Source organism: Cucurbita pepo, chromosome 4 (genome assembly GCF_057944985.1).
Source record: "Cucurbita pepo subsp. pepo isolate OVF chromosome 4, ASM5794498v1, whole genome shotgun sequence".
Lineage (NCBI taxonomy): Eukaryota > Viridiplantae > Streptophyta > Magnoliopsida > Cucurbitales > Cucurbitaceae > Cucurbita > Cucurbita pepo.
In genome coordinates this window covers 12437098-12458311 of record NC_141801.1, presented here as the reverse complement: position 1 = coordinate 12458311, position 21214 = coordinate 12437098, and the positions used below count along the sequence as shown (strand labels likewise).

Genomic DNA, 21214 nt, shown 5'->3' with positions numbered 1-21214 from the left:
TTTATTATTATTTGAATTCATCATGATTATGATTTCTATTATATTACCAAATTTGTAGCTATTAAAATTTTGTTGATTCATTTTAGAGTTTAAATTAGTTAAGATTGCCCGTGACCACCGAAGATGATATTTATATTTTAATTTCGGGATTTTGTGGAATTTATAGAGAAAATTCAGTAAGAATCAAACAAATGAAAAAAAATAGTCTCCTCTTTTACTAAGCTATTACGTACGAAATTTACATACACTACAGTAGTATGAGTGTTACTCTTGTTTATTGTCGGTCATGTCAACTTCATTTAAGAATGATATAAGATCCATCGACATTAAGACATTATTTATGAAGCAAATATCATAGCATGAACGGAAGGGGTATGTACTATCGTCCTAATAAGTGTCGACGTGCATCCAACGAGAGCAAAATGTTCTGAGTGTCTACACTTATCCAACACATAGGCACTACCGACTACCGAAACGAACAAACACTTGAATACTCCATTTCAATACGTATAAAAATGACAAATTTAAAACTATTGTGATCAATGAAATGAGGCAATGTACTTTTTCAAACAAGTAAAAGTGTAAGAAAGGAGAGGAAACCAAGCTATATCTATCGCAAGCAATGACGTTGCCATTGCAATGGAAAGTCAAATACGTACTAATCTTTGAACATTCTTGTAGCTGATGGTAGACTTTGAATCCTCCAAGGAGAATGGATCAGATCTGGGGCTTCAACTTTCATTGATTACATAAGTTATAAAAAAACGAACAAAAACGTGAGATCCTATATCGGTTGAAAAGGTTGGAAAGGGGAACAGAGCATAAGTGTGTGGAAATCTCTCCTTAACAGACGCGTTTAAAAATCATGAAGCTAGCGACGATACGTAATGGGTCAAAGCGATAGACTTGGGCTGTTACAAATAGTATTAGAGTCAGTCACCAGGCGGTGTGACAACGAGGACGTTGGGCCCCAGAGGGTGTGGATTGTGAGATCTCACGTCAGTTGGAGAGAGAAACAAAGCATTCCTTATAAGGGTATGGAAACCTCTTCCTAGCAAACACGTAAAACCGTGAGGTTGACAGCAATACGTCACGGACCAAAACGGATAATATATGTTAGCGGTGGACAAAAAAAAAAAAAAAAAACCTGCTAGAACACTAGGAGAATGGGAACCCACTTGAAGAATTCATTAGCGCTTTCCTTAGACTCAAGCTCCTTGTCAAAGCTGCCATTTCCTACATTTGAAAGGTAAATTTTAGACAAATAATAATCACCCAGAAGCAACATAGAGACTATAAAAGGCTATGACTTTGAGACAATATGCAAGGATCAACAACAGACAATGGCAGAGGTAAAGATTATTGGGTCAGCTGCAAGCCTCTTCTCTGTAAGGGTTGAATGGGCCTTGAAGCTCAAAGGAATTGAGTATGAGTACATACCTGAAGACGTGAGAAACAAAAGTGAGCTGCTTCTCAAGTCCAACCCTGTGCACAAAAAAATACCTGTGCTCTTGCACCATGGCAAACCCATCTCCGAGTCGCTTCTCATCCTCGAATACATCGACGAGACGTGGAAGGACAACCCGCTCATGCCTGAAGATCCATATAACAGAGCCATGGCTCGCTTCTGGGCTAAGTTTTTAGATGAGAAGGTAACCCAAGTTATGTGGTTTTAGATAATAAAGACCAAGATACTGACCATGTTTTTGTGAATGCAGGGCCTGCTGGGTGCCTGGGAAGCATGCCAGGCTGAAGGAGAAGAGAAGGAGAAGGCTGTGGAGGCTGCAATACAGAATTTGGCATTGCTTGACAAAGAAATCCAAGGAAAGAAATTCTTTGGTGGAGATAAGATTGGTTACCTGGATTTAGCTGCAGGGTGGATGTGCCACTGGCTCAGTGTTCTTGATGAAGTTGGAGAAATGAAGGTGTTTGATAAAGACAGGGTCCCATCCCTTCATGAATGGGTTCAAGACTTCGTACACATTCCAGTTATCAAAGAATCCCTTCCACCCAGAGAAGATCTTGTCACCTACTTCAAGGGGAGTCTGAGCTACGTCCGGTCGTTAGCTGCAAATAAGCAATAGGATGCCTCATCCTGCATTTATATCTCATTTCCAATAATCCTGGAGTCATATGAATCTGTTCTTTTTTTCCTTTTATTTATTTGATGGTTTTTTTTTTGCTATTTTAATCGATTATTATAGGATAAAACAATTGCACTTCCTCGGGACATTTACAAGTGATTGTGCAGCAATCACTCTCACCACTGAGTGAGTCAGCCCATTCAAATTTGCGTAGCCTCTAGCTGGATGACGTATACCTAAGCCTCTAGCCTCTTTTGAGAAGAAAGTTTTAGAAAACGGGGCAGAGAGATTTTCGAAACAGAGTTTGAAAGCAAGCATGAAAGCAATGTTATAGGCTAGTAAGCAAGAAAGACAACATAACGGCTTAAATAGCATATAACTCGTAGGAAGAGTAGGTTATCTAATTGATTCGTCAACAGCTGAGTATTTCTAGGTTTGCTTGTTGCCATCCAAGTAAATAATTGAAGGTTTAAAGCGAACACCAAATTTTAGAGAAAGAGAAGCAAAGCTGTAACAATTTGGCCCGTTACGTATCGCCGTCAGTCTCACGGTTTAAGAACACATTTTCCAGGGAGAGGTTTCCACACCTTTATAAGGAATGTTTCGTTCTCCTCTCCAACTGATGTGAGATCTAACAATTCACCCCCCTTGGGGGCCAACATCTTTGTTGCCACACTGTCCGGTGTCTGGCTCTAATACCATTTGTAACAGCCCAAGTCCACCGTTAGCAAATATTGTCCATCTTGGCCTGTTATGTATCGTCGTCAGCCTCACAGTTTTAAAACATGTCTTTTAGAGAGAGGTTTCCACACCCTTATAAGGAATGTTTCGTTCCCCTCTCCCCCCGATGTGGGATCTCACAAAAGCTAAGACAAGTTCAATAGAATCAACACTTGATCGCTGTCCAAGGTACAATTCCTAAGAGAAGTGGCAATTACCTAACAAACAGCTTGAAAATCATAGTAAACATTCAGTGGATGAATAGCATGCCTTAATTCAAATGACAATGCAAAGTATGAAGTAAAATGGCATTGATTTCTCCAGAAGTGAAGCTCAGAGATAGCAAATAGGAGAGAACAAATTGAAATTCTTATAGACCAGTTAGCATGTACATGTTCTTAACAAATATAACACACTGAACAAGGCCAGATGTTTGATGAAGAAAAGAACTAAGTATTAACACGACGACACCGGCACCAGAACGCAGTTCCCCCACTTCTACCACGAGCAACAGCTAGTTCCTCATCAACATAAAACCAGATAAAGAAAGGATCTTTACTGCTTGGCTCCCTTTCATCCTTTTTACCAAGACTGATCTCCAAAGGTTCTAAAGGTCCAAATTTGATCCGAATTCGCTCGAAAATGAACGCTAATATTCTGTTCTTCCACGACATTCTACCTTCAAATGTTAAGCTTCCAATAGGTCCCAGAAACACTCCATTCTCTATTCTTTTTCCCTAAAATCCATGCAACCATGAATTCATCTCAAAAAAACACTAGAAAATCAACAAGAGCAGTCCTAGGTTTCTGTTCTTATTGCTCATTAAGGCTGCTATGTTTTAAATTCATGCAATCTTTTCCAAGATGAGATGTAGCAATCATACAGTAAAAGCTAGAGAGGAAGACAGATGAACTTACAGCAGCATCAAACCTCTGGATGGCTGTGAGAGGAAAGTACCGCCCTTTCTCCAATTTTTTCTGCAATTCAGCACTAGAATTCAGAAATTAGAGTGATTAAACATTCTTAATTAGCAAAAGAAACGGAAATAAAATCAACCTCAGCAGTAAAAATAAGCATCCAGGTTCTCCCTGGAGAACTTGTTCCACCAAGTGTATTAAAAAACTTTGAAGGGTCAAGTTTGGCCTTCTCAAGAACAGAAAGTGCTGTCAAAACTTCTTCTGCTGCTACCCGTCTAGTCTTCGCCGCATCCTTTAGCACTTTGACACTCTTTTCCACTTCCTCGTCCACAATCTACACCAGTCAATTCTTCATACATTATTTCAACAGCTCTAATTGACTCATCTTTAGTTCAGTTGCTTATGAATAGATAATGTAACACCTCATAGCTCATTACGTATCACTGTCAGCTTCACGATTTTAAAACGCATATGTTAGAGAGAGATTTCCACACCCTTACAAAGAATATTTCATTCCCCTCTCCAACCGAGGTGGGATCTCACAGATAAATAGCGGTAAAAAATGTTGATCATACAACCTAGAGAATAGAACGTACTTCATTCTTCTATACAACTTTTCAATAAGAACGTAATTGAACTTCCAAAACGAACCATCAAATGTCATTGAATGTCTAAGAAGAAAGCCACCATACTAACAAGAAATCTTAGCGACTAGAGAAATATCAAAAGCAAAAACATCACATACACTGCTGGAACTCTCTTCCACAACTTGAAGTGGGGCTGCTCCATTTGGGTCCTTTTCGCCTAAAGTTGCCCAGATTTTCGTTCGCGGAAATCTGTCAAATGAAGGCCGGTTTGAAGATTTTAACGAAATGGGGTATAGCGCCACGGCATTAGAAGGGGTTTTGAGGAAGATTTTTGGGGGCTTGAGAGAGTTATTGGATGAACTGGAAGCGACCCAGCTGAAGAACGAGGATCCCAAAGTTGAAGGCGGTACTACGAGTGAGGTCATCGTTATTTAGCTCCGACGATGGCGGCGTTCTTGGCCTGAAGAGGAAGAAGTTCTTCTTGGTTCTTCTCTTCATCCATACAAATATCTGGTGCGGATCAAATCCTTGTACCCCATGATTGGCAACTCAATTAAAATCATCTAATTTAATGAATATGAGTGGACTTAATTTCCGCTCGAGGGACATAATCCTCATGTATTTTTACTTTATATACTTTAATTTTAGTTTTATTTAGAAACATTTTTTTAAAACAAATCTCTATATTTTAATTCAACTTTGTCCATGAATTAAAACATTATATCTTTTAAAATTTAAAATATTTACCTCACGTTGTTCAACTTATAACCTCATCAACAAAAATATATTATTGCAAATTTTATTAATCTAAATTAATAAAAACATTTATAAATTCAATAATATCTTTCCTAAGATATCTACAAAATACTTTTAATATAAAATAAAAAATTTACTGTCTATCTTACACCTCATAGATTATTTTCAAATGTTCACTTGAAGGTTCATAATACCAACTGTAAGGATATTGAAAAAAATTATCAGCTATCAACACCTCATAGGTTCTTTCTTTCTTTCGGAATGTTTTAATGTTTTTAAGGATCCAAGCCAAGACAAGCCAAAGAGGGAAGGAAACCAGACTTTTTACAATGATGTGTAGAGAACCTGATGAAGTGGGAAGAATGTGCAGCAAGCAAGCAAGGCATGGCAAGGTGTTTGTTTCTAAGGGGCGGGCATGGTGTTTGCATAGAGGAGAGTAAAGAAGATTTCCACTTCTGGTATACCTCTGATCATTTGGATGAATCTGGTTTTTCTTGGATCTTCAAGGAGCAATGGCCCCATCTGGGAAACTCTTGGCACAAGCCTAGCCAGTGGTGTCCCTGATGTACTGCTGCTGCCGCCTCCACCAACTGAACCCTCCATTTCTTCCATCAACCCATTGACTCCTACTTCTAACGACCTCTCGACGACGTTTCCAAATTCGGCACTGAACCCATAAAAAGAGAAAGAAAAGATCATATATCGTTAACTGACCGATACGTGGTTGATAGTTTATGTATTGCATTCAACATGAACTGTTCAACATGATATTGCATTCATAATTATTACGGAGAACCCGCATGGCGAGTTCTTAAAAGAATGAGTTCATAAGAGGAATGCGGAATTGACGAAAAACTCGTATGCATTCTTAAGCAAGCCTTTACGACTGTTATGGATGGATGGAAGGAAGGAAGAAAGAATGAGGTTTTTACGCAATTCTAACTCCCAAGTGAAGAACCTTGTTTACTATTATGAAATCCCACGTTGGTTGGAGAGGAGAACAAATCATTTATTATAAGGGTGTGGAAACCTCTCCTTAGCAGACCCGGAAGCCCGGAAGGAAAAACCCAAAGAGGACAATATCTACTAGCAGTGGGCTTGGGCCGTTACAATTGGTATCAAAGCCAGACACTGGGTGATGTGCCAATGAGGAGGTTGAACCTCGAAGGGGGTGGACACGAGGCGGTGTGCCAGCAAGGACACTGGGCCCTGAAGGGAGGTGGATTGGGGGGTCATACATTGATTGGAGAAGGGAACGAGTGTTAACGAGGATGCTGAACCCCAAAGGGCGTGGATTGTAAGATCCCACGTTGGTTGGGGAGGAGAACGAAACATTCTTTATATGGGTGTGGAAACCTCTCTCTAGCAGACACGTTTTAAAACCTTGAGAGAAAGTCCAGAAGGAAAAGCCAAAAAGAACAATATCTGCTTGGACTTTTAAACTAATGAGGCTGTCTATAATCATTATGGTGATTGTTGATCTATAATCCTCGTACCTTAGCAGAACTGCTCGAGTCTCCATCATAAGTTGGTCGAACTTATTGATATTTGTGACAGTTGCACCATCATCCGTGGAGAGCGTGCCTGTAATACTCGATTGATTGTCCTCGGGCATCAAGTAGTCCAACCAATGATGGAGACGTCCCGTGCTCATGAAAATTTTTATTATACGTATAGTAGTTTCGCGAAGCGTAGTTGTATCAAAGACATCGCGCAACTGTTTACTGCAACCAAGAAAATCAACAAAGAATACTAATCACATCCGAGAAAGCATCGACATAGCCGACGAAATCGACATAGCCCCTTACCTCTCGAGAACTTCTGCTACTGCTACCTGCATTCTAGGAATTAAGGTATTCAGACCATAATTAGAGAGAAAATCAGAGATAGCCAGAAATTTCTGCTCGTCGTTCCTATCGACGAGTTCGGCCTCCTCCTGTGGAATCAGAAATCACAAGGACTAACATCAGAGAAAAGACAGTGAGTCAAGAAAGAACTAATAATAGCACGCATTACACAGCTTTCAAGTTTGATATCAAATAAATTTAACATCTCATATCATGTTTAGAAGTTATAGCTGGAAAACGGATCGACATTCACGTTCTCTACATCACCTACTCATTTATTGGTGTAACATGGTCATTCCACTTGCCCACCGCTAACAGATATTGTCCGCTTTGGCCCGTTACGTATTGTTGTCAGCCTCACGGTTTTAAAATGCATCTGCTAGGGAGAGGTTTCCACACCCTTATAAGAAATGCTTCGTTCCCCTCTTCAACCGATGTGGGATCCCACAATCCACCCCTCTTGGGGCCCAGCATCCTTGCTGGCACATCGCCCCGGTGTCTGGCTATGATACCATCTGTAACAACCCAAACCCACCGCTAAAAATTTTAAAAAAATGAAAAACCAAATAAATAGTAAAATGACTAAGGTAGTAATGCCAAGAGTGACAGCGATAAAAACAGTTCAAACGAGTACGATAGTCGAAAACAGCAGGCCTTACGAGTAAATGGGAGCTACCGAGACCACGGGCAGTATCAACATACATGTGTCTTCCTAAGATGTTGACTTGAACTCTAATGTATAAGCTTAAAACAGTTATTGCCCAGAGTGATATCACCATCTTTGTGAAGCCTGGAAAAATGCATACCAAGCAAGCTGATCTAAATCTATGAACACGAAAGATCCAAATATGAACACGAAAGCGAGATCGTTACATACTTAGTATTTTGAGGTTTTCCCACAAATCGAGTTTCTCTGCTAATGTCAAAGTGTTCGGTTGACCCTTCCCCATCATTAACCGCTCGGTCAGGTGCGAAAGATCCAAATCTTCCTCTATCCGAGTTTGTAAATGTTGTATAGCATGAGGCAGTGTTGTGGTATCAGCTATCCTCTGAATATGCTCAAAATGAGCTTGTATTCTGCAAGCACGCATCCAACAAACTCGAAAGTTAAAGAAGAAAACGATACCGATAGAACGAGGGAACGAAAAAGTAAGCATCTCTTAACTGAGCTTTAATGAGCTCGTCGGCTTCGCGTTCATTATCTAGCTCTCTTTGAATAACCTGAAGCCTTCTACTGTAGTATTCATATTGTCTGTAGAGAAAGTACCCACTTCCAATAACACTAGCTGTGATTAAAATCTTCTTCTTGTGCCTTCTCCAAAAATCCCTGCTAATAAGACATCATGAAATGGGAGAAACCAAATAATATGGATTCGTAAACTACATCGACCGCTAACTATCGAACTCTGCCTTCGACATCATTTTGGATTCCCAAAACGTATTTTGAGATCAATAGGTTGAAACTATAAGATAGTTCTTGATATTAAGCGATGTTCGGTGAGCCCAATGATCAAAGAGGAAAGGTGCAAAAGGGATACTTTAGAAGCCATGTGTTCAAACCATGATGGTCTACAAAGATATCAAATATTCTATGAGTTTTCTTGTGCCAAAAATTGTAGAGTCAAATGTTGTCCCATAAAGTTAGTTGGAGTCCACCTGATTTGGCAAGACATCCATGTTTATACAACGTTAATCTTGACTTTGTTTTCTTTTTCTTGTTTATGTTTGTTTACCAAGTATTTCCACTGTTTTGTAATCTACAAGTTAATACCTAAGGAGTTTTCTTCTCTGAATGTTTCACATTGGTAGGTAATCCCAAGATTTTCCCCAATAGGTTCGTTCTCTTTCTGTAACAGCTCAAGCCCAAGCCTACCGCTAGCAGATATTGTCCGTTTTGGCCCATTACGTATTGCCGTCAGCCTCACGATTTTAAAACGTGTTTGCTGGGGAGATGTTTCCACACCCTTTATAAGGAATGCTTCATTCCTCTCTTCAACCAATATGGGATCTCACAATCCACTCCCTTGGGGGTCAGCGTTCTCGCTGGGACACTGCCCGGTGTCTGACTCTGTTACCATTTGTAACAGCTTAAGCCCACCGCTAGCAGATATTGTCCACTTTGCCCTATTACGTATCGCCATCAGCCTCACAATTTTAGAACGCGTCTACTAGGGAGAGGTTTCCACACCCTTATAAGGAATGCTCCGTTCCCCTCTCTCCAACCGATGTGGGATCTCACAATCCACCACCATTGGGGGACCACCATCCTCGTTGGCATACCACCCGGTGTCTGGCTTTAATACCATTTGTAACTACCCAAGCTCCCCGCTAGTAGATATTGTCTGCTTTGACCCGTTACGTATCGCCGTCAGCCTCACGATTTTAAAACGCATATGCTAGAGAGAGGTTTCCACACCCTTATAAGGAATGCTTCGTTCTCCTCTCCAACCAACTCCAACCAACGTGGGATCTCACACTTTTCAGTTCTTCCAAATCACAAAAGATACCGTTCGTATGGTAAAAGTACCATAATTCCGTCCTTCCCAGAATTCATCCAACAAACACTAGAAGTAACATTCCTTCAGAATCAATTATTGTAATCAAAGAACGTGAAACCATTCATTCTATATCAATCAATTAGAAACCAACCATCCTCCTAGTCTCAATTGTCTGGAATCAGAAGATAACCAAAAATTGGATAGCTATCAAAAACACCCACGAGTTCATGAATTCAGCAGCCAAAAGTGGAATCAAGGGAGAAAAAAAACACACCCAGAAGTGGGCACCTTCAGTCAATAGCAACATAAAGGGAAGCATATGAAATAATGCTGAAGAACCATAAGAACCAACCTTACAGGAAACATTTTGGTGTCATGAATTAAACTGAATACTCATCACCATGCCTTCTTCACCTGAAAATCCATTTCGACAAAACCACGATAGATATCAAATCATCCACAAAAACCAAAACCATGACTAACCCAGAAAGGAAAATAGATGAATAAACGCACAACACCTCGATACCCCACGACTGGGGAAAGGGGATAGTCGAAATGGGAAGCAGCCCAACAAGCAGAGATAGAAGCAGTTCTTGCCCACTTTATCAACACAGATTCTTAGTCTGTTCTGGGTTATGAAATTTCAAGGGTTTGGAGCTTGAAGAACGCAAAACAGCTGCAAGCTGAGAAATGAGAGTGGCAATTTTGACAATTCATGGATAAATTTTGGTTTTTAATCTTTTAACTCTTCGTGTTCACACAGAAAATAGTAACATCTTCATGGAGCTACAATTAACACTGAGTTTCTATAATTTCGTTTTTGAAAGGCTCCTGAGATTATGCACTTTGTTAAATTTATAAGTTTGTGTATCTAATACGATTAACCCATTCATAGTTCATAAAGAATTTCATAAATTAAAATACTTTTGACTTAAAAGTTTACTCTTTTTATAATATCATACCATAATTTTTTTAAAATTTAAAATCTTTGGTCCATTGCTACCACTAATTTATAATTATTATGAATATTCGAAAACCTATATTATATAAACAAATTTTTACGAATGAAATTCAAAAATAAAAAATAAATAAAGGTAAGAAAAATATAAAATTCTGTCATTTATTAAAATTAAGAATTTAGTTAAATCCAATAATTTTATAAGAAAAAAATCATATGAAATGCTTTAATTTAGAAAAAGTATTAATGTGAGCTAAAATAATAATAATTGAAAAGAAAAAAGAAAAAATGGGTTTTAGATTTCACAAGGCCCAAACGGTCCCTAGGGTTCTCCAAGTTACAACCGCCTATAGCCGGTCGACTTTTCAAAACCCTAATTTGCTCGACTATATATATGTTCTCATCTCCCCACGCTTCCTCCTCTATCGCTCACAAATTTACAATCTTTACACAGCCGAAGGCGCAGAACCAAACCACACCTCAAGAATGGCGGAAGGGCTCGTTCTCCGGGGAACGATGAGGGCTCACACGGATATGGTCACGGCCATAGCCACTCCAGTTGACAATTCCGATATGATCGTCACCTCTTCCCGTGACAAATCCATCATTTTGTGGCGTCTCACTAAGGAGGAGAAGACCTATGGTGTTCCTCAGCGTAGGCTCAATGGCCACTCCCACTTTGTTCAGGATGTTGTTCTCTCTTCCGACGGTCAGTTCGCTCTCTCTGGTTCCTGGGACGGAGAGCTCCGCCTTTGGGACCTCGCCACCGGCGTTACCTCCCGTCGATTTGTTGGTCATTCGAAGGATGTTCTCTCTGTTGCCTTCTCCATTGACAATCGTCAGATCGTCTCGGCCTCTCGTGACCGAACGATCAAGCTATGGAATACACTCGGGGAGTGCAAGTACACAATCCAGGATGGTGACGCTCACAGTGACTGGGTTAGCTGTGTTAGATTCAGCCCTAACACTCTCTTACCGACGATTGTTTCGGCGTCTTGGGACAAGACCGTGAAGGTTTGGAATTTGACCAATTGCAAGTTGAGAGTGACTCTTGCTGGTCATGCTGGTTATGTCAACACGGTGGCTGTCTCTCCTGATGGGTCGCTATGTGCTAGTGGAGGCAAAGACGGAGTGATTTTGCTGTGGGATTTGGCCGAGGGTAAGAAGCTCTATTCATTGGATGCCGGATCGATTATTCATGCTCTTTGTTTCAGCCCCAACAGGTACTGGCTCTGTGCTGCGACCGAGAGCAGTATTAAGATCTGGGACTTGGAGAGCAAGAGCATCGTGGAGGACTTGAAAGTCGATTTAAAAACCGAGGCGGAGAAAACTGATGACACCCATGCTGCAACCGCCAACAAGATTAAGGTATATTCGTTTAATTTTTCTTCTGTGCACCATGTTATTACTATGGAAGATTTTGTACTCGTTTCGTTCTTTAATTATATAACACCCATGTACTATGTTTGTTGATGATTGATCGTGTTGTTCTGGCTCTGCTTGAAATTACCAATTACATTGCCTTATCAGCATGCCATGTTATTTACGTTGAGATTGCATATTCTGAAATTCTGGAAGTGTTTTATACTTGGGTGTATTTTCCTACGATGTTTTCTAGAACTGTTTTCAGCACTTAATTGTATATTGGTTGTCGTACTTTTCTTTTCTTTTTTTTTTTTTTCTTTTCTTTTTTTTTTTTTTTTTTTGCCATTGGAAATGCATTCATGAATGATTCTGTTTATCAAACCGAACAAATGCTTCGTAACATGATTTATATTTGGTGAATAAAGTCGAGGCTAGCACATTTCACAGTCACATGCTGTAGTTTTTTGACAATTTTATGAAAACTTCATAAACAGATCAGTATGCGTGATCCACGGTCCTTTTTTTGGTGTTTGAAGAAGTTACAAATACATTTTGTTGTTTTCTGTGCACCCTTAAGACTCAAGTTTGATAACTTCCTCTCAAATCGATGCTGATTGAAATGGTGGTATTGGAAGTCTTTAATAGAATAGAACGTCCTGTGGCTCTTCGTAAAAGAACATTTGATTAGAATGTCACGAGAGCGATTTTTTATTACAATGTCATGAGAATAAACGTAGTGTTCTTTTTCTATGGATTGTCAAGTTTTATATTAAGGAACCTCCATCTTTCAAATTTGCTACCTTAGATGAAAGTCTTGGTCTGAATCTGATTGAAGTTTTGTGTTGGATTTGTTTGCAGGTTATCTACTGCACAAGTTTGAGCTGGAGTGCAGATGGGAGCACATTGTTTAGTGGCTATACAGACGGAGTGATCAGAGTTTGGGGCATTGGTCGCTACTAGAAATATCGATTATATTATTTCCAGACGCTCTTTTTTTGCTTCTATTCTGAGAAAAACTTGTCAGACCTTGATTACAACAAGTACTGGTCTTTAGAATTTTCTTTAGAGTTTTGCTGGCAGAATCATTTGGTTTTTAATTTAATGTTGAAGATGACTTTGAGTTGAGGTCAACAATGTTTTTTCTTTGAGATATTGCCAAACCCAGTTAACAGTTTTTTTTCAATATTTTCTTGAAGAAGCACTATAGTTCCATCTATAAAGTTTTGATGGTGCTGCCATATCATCTCTGAGTTGTATTAGTTCTTGAAGCATTTGACATTGATGTTTGTTCAATTAAGGGTTCCGAAGAGCCGAAGCCATAAATGGTGGTTGCGCTGTACCTAAAAACATCTGGCCCTTCAAGGTGACTCTTTGTTACCTGTAGGGCATAGGCTGTTTTTGTCCAAGAAATTAACCTGCCTTGGTTGAGGATGGAGGGCATGGCTGAACAAAACTAATGTTGTGCTCTGGTTTGCGTGAGTATTGAAAGGTGTATGAAAAAGGAAATAATAAAAAGGTATAGGCATCCTAGAAGTTGATTTAGGATGGTGAGAAATGTGTAGAGAGTGGAGGGAGGCAAAATGAGGCACATCAAAGGAAATTAGGTTAAGAAATGACCCACATCACATAACAACATAATAAGAAAAGAAAATTGGCAAACCTGTGTCAGCAAGAACTGGGCATTGAGAAGCGAGGGAAAAAAGAAAGGTGAGAGGAGGAGGAGGAGGAGGAGGAGGAGGAGGAGGAGGAGGAGGAGGAGGAGGAGGAGGAGGAGGGGATGAGCTTCGTTTTTCTCCTACAATTTTGATGATGAGAGGATGAGCTTCCAATGATGGAGGGCCACGAGCTGTTCAGGTGCCTCCAATGGACTCCTATTGTGGTCCTTACCTTAAGAGATGATCTGGCTCGAACCTCGAACCCTGGGATCTTTGAACAATGGCGCAAATATAGAACAAACTGTACTTCTATTCTTCTGCCCTTCCACCACAACGCCACCGCCATCTTTGCTGCTGCTACTATCATCAACACCACGGCGCATATATAGGAAAGGGATCTTGAGATTGATTCTAACGAAAGTTGGTATTCTTGATTGGTTGAAAGTTGGCACTGAAAGTTCGAACCCGCAGTGGAGAACAAGGAGATTCTCCATGTTGAATAATGCCGGGGAGATTAATAGTGTATTTATCACAAAACCCCATGACCCAACCGAACCTGTCGGTTCTGAAATTAAGATTAATAGTGTATTTATTTCATCTTTGCACAACAAAAATCTCCCACTTTTTTTTTTTTTTTTATCAAAATAACAAATTTAAATGTTAAAATTATTTTCTCTCTGTTCGATGCAATTGATGGGCATTTCCCTGATATGACAAAGAGATGGATGAGGTGTTATCAAAGTGCATTCTCTGCCTTGATAAACCCAACAAACTACATTCCCCTCCATATCATTCACCTAAGCTAACTGTCCCACCTGCAACGCCATTGCACCACAGGAACGTATGCTAAAGCTTTTAGTCCCGTTTCCCCGTTTCTTAGAAAATGGGGATAGAGAAAGTTGAACACACTTGAAAATCAATTTGTTAGAAATCAATGTTATAGACTAAAAGCAAATAAAGTAACGACCACAACTTTTGATAGCATATAACTCGAGCATAAAGAATTGACGACTAATCACATCACTTACTGTACATTTTGAAGCATTTTAGCCCTCGTAGATGTAGACATGATTTTGGTAATTGGTCAAATACCCCCGTATTTGCATAACAAGAATAGTAAAAAACTACATAACATAAAAGCAAGTAAAAAAGATTTGGAACGAACATACGGTCATGAGCAATACACTCTGGACAAGCATAGACCGGGATATCCAACACGTGGTCACAGACAATACGCCTTGGACAACATAATTGGATGGTAATCTATTCTAGTTGGTTTGATAATGATTTTCTTGAAAATAGATAGCAGTAGTAAATCAAACAAAGTAGATCTTATCCAACACCAATTCATCCTCCAGACCATCCTGAATATTAGAACATTGCTGCATGCAGTTGAATATTTAGTAACGAATTAGAAATAGGTTAATGAACTAAGTATACCAAAAAGAATATTTAAATGAATACAGATTCATATTTATTTATACACTTGAGCACTTGGCAGAATAAACAACCCCCCACTCTCACAGCAGCAAAATATTCTAAAATTTAAAATTCCACTACCATCAACAGCGGCCAGAAGATAATGGAATCAAAAGAATATAGTTCTAAACACAAAATCTTAGCTGAAAACCAAAAAGTTCCATCAAACATCAGCCACTGCGGCTCACTCAAATTCTTCGCTGCTATCATACCTCATAATCATCATTTAACTGTACAAAAAATCAATTTTGAAGGCCAACAACGAGAAAGCAAAACCAATTTCAAGCTGCAACGAGCTCAAAGCATCATCATTCTATCAAGATAACCGGGTGCGCCTCAATGACCAAAAAAACAAGAGAAGCAGGCTCTTAAAATCCAGCATTCCAAGTCCACTAAATGAAAGAAACTTAAAGCTCAAAAAAACAAAACCCAGCAATTCAAAATATTCACCTGAACATCTCTTTATCCAGCAGATATCACTGAGGAGCTAATTTCCAAACACGAACACAAGCGTCCTCACCAGAGCTCACCACGCTGTAATCATCCGTGAATGCCAGTCCGTACACCCCACCCAAATGAGCTCCCTTTACTGTTAGACGGCTGGACGCTGGCTTGTCAACGTCATAAATGATGACGCATGTATCTAATGAACCAGTCGCAACCTTTGTGTTATCAGGAGACCAGTCGAGGCAATTTATCCGAGCAGTGTGGAACAACATGTTCTTAAGTTTCACCTGCAGGCAATAATAATAATAACACAAATCCTGGTATAAGAAAAACCCACATCTCATCTACTCTTCCATTCAACTCCCCAGACTTTCAAAACAATTTCAATCCAGAAGTAAAAAGCAAAGTACTTTAGGAAGTTGAAAAACTACCTCTCGGGTTGCACGATCCCAGACAATAGCTTCTCGGTTGAGATCTCCTGATGCAAACATTGTAAGATCCGGGGAGTAGCGTATCACACTAATAGCTCCTCTGTGTTTCTCAATTGTTGCTTCTTCAGTGAGGGAGTCGTCTGCGACGGAATAAATGTGTAATTTACCATCTTGCCCACCTACAATAACCTCACTTCCATCAGGCGCAAGTACTGATGCTGTCACGGTAAACCCAAGGTTGATGGTTGACACTATATTTGAGCCACGCAGTAAGACAACTCCAGTATCAATTGAAACCAAAGCAAGTTCAGGAGAAACAGCAGCAAGAGTCAAATCCTTTGGTTGACTCCCAACATCAATAGCCTCTGCCTCCCCACACTGACCATCCTTGATGGAAACTCTCCAAACCTGGAAGTTTGAAAGAGAAAGAAAAAAGAACAGCAAGTACAGGCCTTTATTCAATAAGGAAGAAACAAAAGGATAGAAGTTAAAACGCCTTCTTTTACAAGAGTTTCTACCATTTCTAAGATGGGGAAAGAAGGAAAGAAAGAAAAAAGGGAAAATTGGCAGACACATTAGGTATTGCTCAACTTAACGTAATCACTCACCTTATTGTCAAAACCGGACGTAACAAGTTCATCTTCAAGAGCTGCAAGACATTTAATTTGAGAATTTTCTTTTCTTTGCAACTTGCCACTGTATCCAATACCTTGAATCCATTTAATGATCCGGCCATCGTAGCTAGTGGATAATATAACTTTAGGGTCACTTTTAAGAACAACTAATGAAGTAACATTTTTCATATGTCCAAATAAGATGACAGGGGATTTATCTAGATCACTGGCTGAAAACAAACTAATAGTTCCACCAAGAGAAACTGTGACAAGATGTTGATTTTGCCATAAACACCCAACTAGCATATCATCAACCCCACCCGAGCAATGAGAAGTCAAGGTTTTCTCTAACGTCCCATTACCCTCATCAGATATCCCCCAGATTTTTGCTGTCTTGTCGGCAGAGACAGTCAACACCTAAATATACGATCACCACTGAACATCAGAAAATATAAGTGACTAAAAAGCAAAGCAAGGCTGCAAGAAAGAGCATAACATAATATACTGTGTATCACAAAATAACTGACACAAAAGAGAGAAATCTCAACTCTGAAGTTGTCTCGTTAAGAAAATATCTCTTCCGATTGCAAATGTCAGACAGTGGCAAAAGGCATAATTTATTTTCCAACAAAGTATTATCCAAATTATAAATATCATTTACAATATACAAGAATATGTACCACATTAGTGTACAGCATGAGACAGAAATCTGCATGAATCGATTAATTTAACTAATAAGCTGAAGATTATCAAGTCAAGTAATATTACCTTCTAAATGACTCTTAGTTGAAATAGACAAACTTAATAACCATGGGTGCAGAAATGAACATCAGTCTCAATCAAACAAACCACAAGGGGTTGACCTAATAGTCAATAAAGGCCAATGTAAATGGCTAAGAGGCACCAGGTTTAAGTCATGGTGACTACCTGCTTAAAATTCAATATCCTAGATGTTTTCTTGACAACTAAATATTGAGGTGCACATCTGCTAGCTTAGTCACTCTGAAATTAAAAAGTATATAAATGTCTCAATGCAATTGGAAGCACCATTTTCAGCACATGTTCAGATTTATCAGATATGACTTGACTTATTTGATAGTCTAATGATAAGAAATTGGTGTAGTTTCGGATCTTGAGGTAGTCAGGTGAAGTTCCATGTACACAAACTAATATCCACAGGAAATAGTGTAAGGAACACTTGGCCAATAAAAGAGCTTGCTCTACGTTTTTTTTTTAATAGTTATCTAAACAAAATGTACTCTCCTTCACAATGAGGCGTCCTTAAGAATGTACCATGACAAAATACTTCAAATTGAAAAGGTGTCCATGTCATAAGCAGAACAAGTTTGTCTTCCATTGCACGCTCAACCTAACAACAATGCGGTAACCAACCTCCTCTTAAAATCAACAGAAGGCATAATGCGGTACCAACCTCCACTTAAAGCAACAGTGGGAAGAAAGTGAAAAAGAAAAACTTAAAGCATTAGTATATCCACTGGTAAAATACCTCCAATAAGAACATAAGCCTGGCAGTTAAGAGAGAAATTAATCATACATTCATGTTCATCAAAGTATGAGACAAAGATGCATAAATTAATTCAAAATATATAAAAATAATAAATATTCAAAGTTCTTTGCGTTCTTAAAATTCCAAAGGAAACTACAAAACTGAAATAAATATTCAATGACAAAATTGATAGGAAAAAATTATGTGGAAAACATGAATAAGGTTATATCCAAAGAGATGTCCATGAGGTGCGAAGGGGCAAGGAAGGCTTCCCTCCCATCCTCACCACCTATTTCAATTTCCATCTTCACAAAAAATTTCATTTATTTTTCCGGGGATTGAATTCCTCATGAATTTTTTTTTTTTTCCGTTTAATCGTAATAAAATTTCTTTATGAAAATTTTTCTGAAGGCATAAGTCATAATATAACTAGTTAAAGAAAAAAAATTATAAAATATCCTAAAAAAACAATAATATTCTATAAGCAAGATATAATTAAAGTTTCAACCATCATAATTTCTAAAAATTCAAATCTCAATATTACAATATAGACTTCAAGAACTTATTACTATAATAATAATAAATAATGGTAAGGTGAGGATGGAGACGGGAAATATAATCCCCATCCCCATTCCCGTTTAGCTAACGGGAAGAAAATTACCCCACTCCCTCCCCTATTCCTCATGTGAATGGAGATTTTTCACCTATTTGGGGTGAGTATCTGTGGTTTAAATGGATATCTCCTAACTCCTTTAATTAATCAAAGATTTGGTATTGTGCAGTTCCATTTCAAAGTCTAGTAATTTCAATTTACTTTCAACTTCACTAGAATTTCAAGAAAGATCTAGGATTTCCCCAGTTATACTATGAAGGTTAGAAACTGTCTTTCATACAATTTGAGGATTCATCAAATATTATATTCATACAATGAGCACAAAATCAAAAGAAAATATCTATACCAACCTGTTTCCCATCCGGACTCCAGCTGACAGCATAAATACTTCCTTTATGCCCATCATCGGAAGAAAGTTCTCCAATCTTATCCGCAGTCTTCGCATCATATATTATACCCTTCTTGTCAGAGCTCACACTAATGAACTTGCTGCCATCTGGAGAGAACCTTATACAGTTGACAAAATTTGAATGGTCCCTGAAGGTAAACATACCAAGGGTTTTCATAAAGGGCTTTAAAAATGGATTTAAAACATGACATGAATTTTGAAGTTATAATAATAAAACCTTACGAAGAATAAATTTATCACCTTACAAGTAAACAAAAATCAACTAAGAATAAAAGAAACAATATGCGTATTGGTCCAGTATGGGATGTGGAGAAAGTTGAGAGCATGTCTTGTAGGATTGGCCAGAATGTTTTAAACTAATCCCAACACCCACGACTTAAGCTGCAGGGAAAAGTATCATTAATGCAATTTTTTGTGTTCAGCTTCAATTTATTTTAGCTCCTCGCAGTTTAAACTTGACTTATAATATACTAACACTGCAAAACTGCAGAGAAGAAAAAGAATAAGTATATATGTGATATCCCACGTTGGTTGGGGAGGAGAACGAAACACCCTTTATAAGGGTGTGGAAACCTTTCCCTAGCAGACGCGTTTTAAAGCGGGGAAGCCCGAAGGGGAAAGCCCAAAGAGGACAATATCTAGGGGTGGGCTTGGGCCGTTACAATATATCAAGCACAACTCTAGAGACAAGCAACAAATTTTCATGCTTCAGATGACTATTGCTAGCATCACGCTCTGAAAGAGACAGATGCAATGGGAGTTCAGCAAGGTGTTTTCTATCAATATGGAGGAAAAATACATAAGGCAAGCATTTCATAAGAAAGAACGATTAACAAACCTAAGAGATTGCTTAAATCTAAACGGCGGTCCTTCATAAAAATTCACTAGGAAATCCTCTCCGCAGGTGGCAATGCGAAAGGGTCTTGTTGGCTTAAATGCACAGCTTAAAACCCGCCTAGAATGACCATCAAACTCGCCAACATTCGAGCCCGAATCCCACCTGATCATGATGTTATACATAAAAAGTTAGGCAAAAAGAAAAAGAAAAAAAATGAATGAATGAATGAGAACGAAAGCAATAATGAACATTTTCCTCGCAAGCTCTTCATTTTCTACAATTAATGAAACCTAACATAATGTCAGGCATTCACTCCGTGGGCCAATAGAAAAAGAAGAAGAATATCATGCATGCATCAACATCCATAAACAAAATTAGTAGACTGATGAATGAGGAGATTCTAAATTCATGGAAACCTCCCGATTCCTCAAGAAAAGAACAGGGAATGCGTCTACCAATTCGTTTCAATGAAAAATGAACACTGAATGGCAGAAAAGCATCTGAAGCATGATTCAAACTTGCATCCTAATTATCCAAAAGCAATTTTAGAAATCTTCCCGTCCCCAAATTTAAGGAGTACAACTAGTCGAACACCCGAATTCATTTGTTTCCATCAATTGTTATCTTCCTGCACATTCACATCAACCAACCAGAAAAGAAAATACAAAATAGGGCAACAAACTCACATAAAAGCACGCACGAACGATTTCCCCTTTCCCTCACCACAAGCCACAATCCTCATTCCATCAGGAGACCATTGCAAATCATCGATCCGCCCAGACAAAACCTTATACTCGTTCTTGAGCACAAACCCACTATGAGTGCCCCAAAGCCTCATAACCCCGGACACATCAGCAGACGCGATCCACTCCCCATTCGGCGAGTACCTGGCGACCGTAGCCGGATACCCGTGCTCGGCATAGACAGAGACCTCGAGCGGGTTGTCGAGATTGAGCATCATGACGGATCGACCATTGGTGTAGAGAACAGAGTTGGTTTTAGGGTGGCCGGAGATCAAAATTCCTCGGCCTCGCTCGGTGGATGGCATGCATGCGTAAGTCTCAGAAAGCTCCGGTGTCGCCATGGTAAGAGAGATGAACAAGAAGAAGAAGAAAATGTGATGAAAATGGCGAAAAGGAAGATCAATTTGAAGGTGATTGCATTTGGAACTGTGACCGTGAAGCTCACGAAGAGGACGATAACGGTAATGAAAGAGAGCTCTTACAGAATTGCCGGGAAAGGCGAGAGAGTCGCCGCGTTTTTTTACTTTTTTTTCATTTTAAATTTTGGAAAATACGTGGCACTGTTTAATTGGTGGCATACTGGATGTTCTGTCTCTTTGTTTAACCGGTCAATTATTGTTTTAAGCTCCATTATAAAAAAATATTCACATAACTATTAATAATATCCCAAAATATTAAAATATTTAATAAATACTCCCCATCCTTTAAAAACCTTTAAAATATATATATATATATATTTATTTAT

At 38.9% G+C, this 21214-nt stretch overlaps 5 protein-coding genes and 1 long non-coding RNA gene across 16 annotated transcripts; 2 read left to right on the top strand and 4 right to left on the bottom strand.

Annotated features, from left to right (window-relative positions):
• Window positions 1–481: 481 nt before the first annotated feature.
• On the bottom strand, window positions 482–1809 carry LOC111792630 (uncharacterized). The gene is made up of 3 exons (XR_002814839.2): window positions 1700–1809; window positions 1148–1627; window positions 482–1051 (listed from the first exon to the last, which is right to left on the bottom strand). It is a non-coding gene; the product is annotated as an uncharacterized LOC111792630 (long non-coding RNA).
• On the top strand, window positions 1329–2290 carry LOC111792629 (putative glutathione S-transferase). The gene is made up of 2 exons (XM_023674165.2): window positions 1329–1652; window positions 1719–2290. Exons 1-2 carry the CDS (start codon window positions 1344–1346, stop codon window positions 2082–2084), a joined length of 675 nt encoding a protein of 224 aa, XP_023529933.1. The 5' UTR covers window positions 1329–1343; the 3' UTR covers window positions 2085–2290.
• Window positions 2291–3098: 808 nt separating this feature from the next.
• Window positions 3099–4870, bottom strand: LOC111792300 (microbial collagenase). The gene is made up of 4 exons (XM_023673673.2): window positions 4468–4870; window positions 3862–4056; window positions 3723–3782; window positions 3099–3541 (listed from the first exon to the last, which is right to left on the bottom strand). Exons 1-4 carry the CDS (start codon window positions 4732–4734, stop codon window positions 3254–3256), a joined length of 810 nt encoding a protein of 269 aa, XP_023529441.1. The 5' UTR covers window positions 4735–4870; the 3' UTR covers window positions 3099–3253.
• A 295-nt stretch (window positions 4871–5165) lies between these two features.
• On the bottom strand, window positions 5166–10134 carry LOC111794067 (peroxisome biogenesis protein 3-2). Of its 8 annotated transcripts, none has more exons than XM_023676192.2 (8): window positions 9924–10134; window positions 9763–9824; window positions 8078–8242; window positions 7790–7989; window positions 7572–7702; window positions 6874–7001; window positions 6562–6789; window positions 5166–5732 (listed from the first exon to the last, which is right to left on the bottom strand). In XM_023676192.2, exons 2-8 carry the CDS (start codon window positions 9774–9776, stop codon window positions 5468–5470), a joined length of 1131 nt encoding a protein of 376 aa, XP_023531960.1. In that variant the 5' UTR covers window positions 9777–9824; window positions 9924–10134; the 3' UTR covers window positions 5166–5467. The 8 variants fall into 8 exon arrangements, with proteins under 8 accessions (XP_023531960.1, XP_023531962.1, XP_023531957.1 ...); XM_023676194.2 differs by having other exon boundaries at window positions 8078–8239; XM_023676189.2 differs by having other exon boundaries at window positions 9768–9824.
• Window positions 10135–10774: 640 nt separating this feature from the next.
• Window positions 10775–12916, top strand: ATARCA (Transducin/WD40 repeat-like superfamily protein). The gene is made up of 2 exons (XM_023675264.2): window positions 10775–11736; window positions 12592–12916. Exons 1-2 carry the CDS (start codon window positions 10855–10857, stop codon window positions 12691–12693), a joined length of 984 nt encoding a protein of 327 aa, XP_023531032.1. The 5' UTR covers window positions 10775–10854; the 3' UTR covers window positions 12694–12916.
• A 1466-nt stretch (window positions 12917–14382) lies between these two features.
• LOC111792180 (actin-interacting protein 1-2) lies at window positions 14383–20968 on the bottom strand. 4 transcript variants are annotated; one of them, XM_023673522.2, is made up of 7 exons: window positions 20413–20968; window positions 19727–19888; window positions 18830–19016; window positions 16354–16776; window positions 15746–16153; window positions 15318–15601; window positions 14383–14770 (listed from the first exon to the last, which is right to left on the bottom strand). In XM_023673522.2, exons 1-6 carry the CDS (start codon window positions 20808–20810, stop codon window positions 15344–15346), a joined length of 1836 nt encoding a protein of 611 aa, XP_023529290.1. In that variant the 5' UTR covers window positions 20811–20968; the 3' UTR covers window positions 14383–14770; window positions 15318–15343. The 4 variants fall into 4 exon arrangements, with proteins under 4 accessions (XP_023529290.1, XP_023529289.1, XP_023529288.1 ...); XM_023673521.2 differs by lacking the exon at window positions 14383–14770 and adding an exon at window positions 14826–15202; XM_023673520.2 differs by lacking the exon at window positions 14383–14770 and adding an exon at window positions 14826–15097.
• Between the last annotated feature and the right edge of the window lie 246 nt (window positions 20969–21214).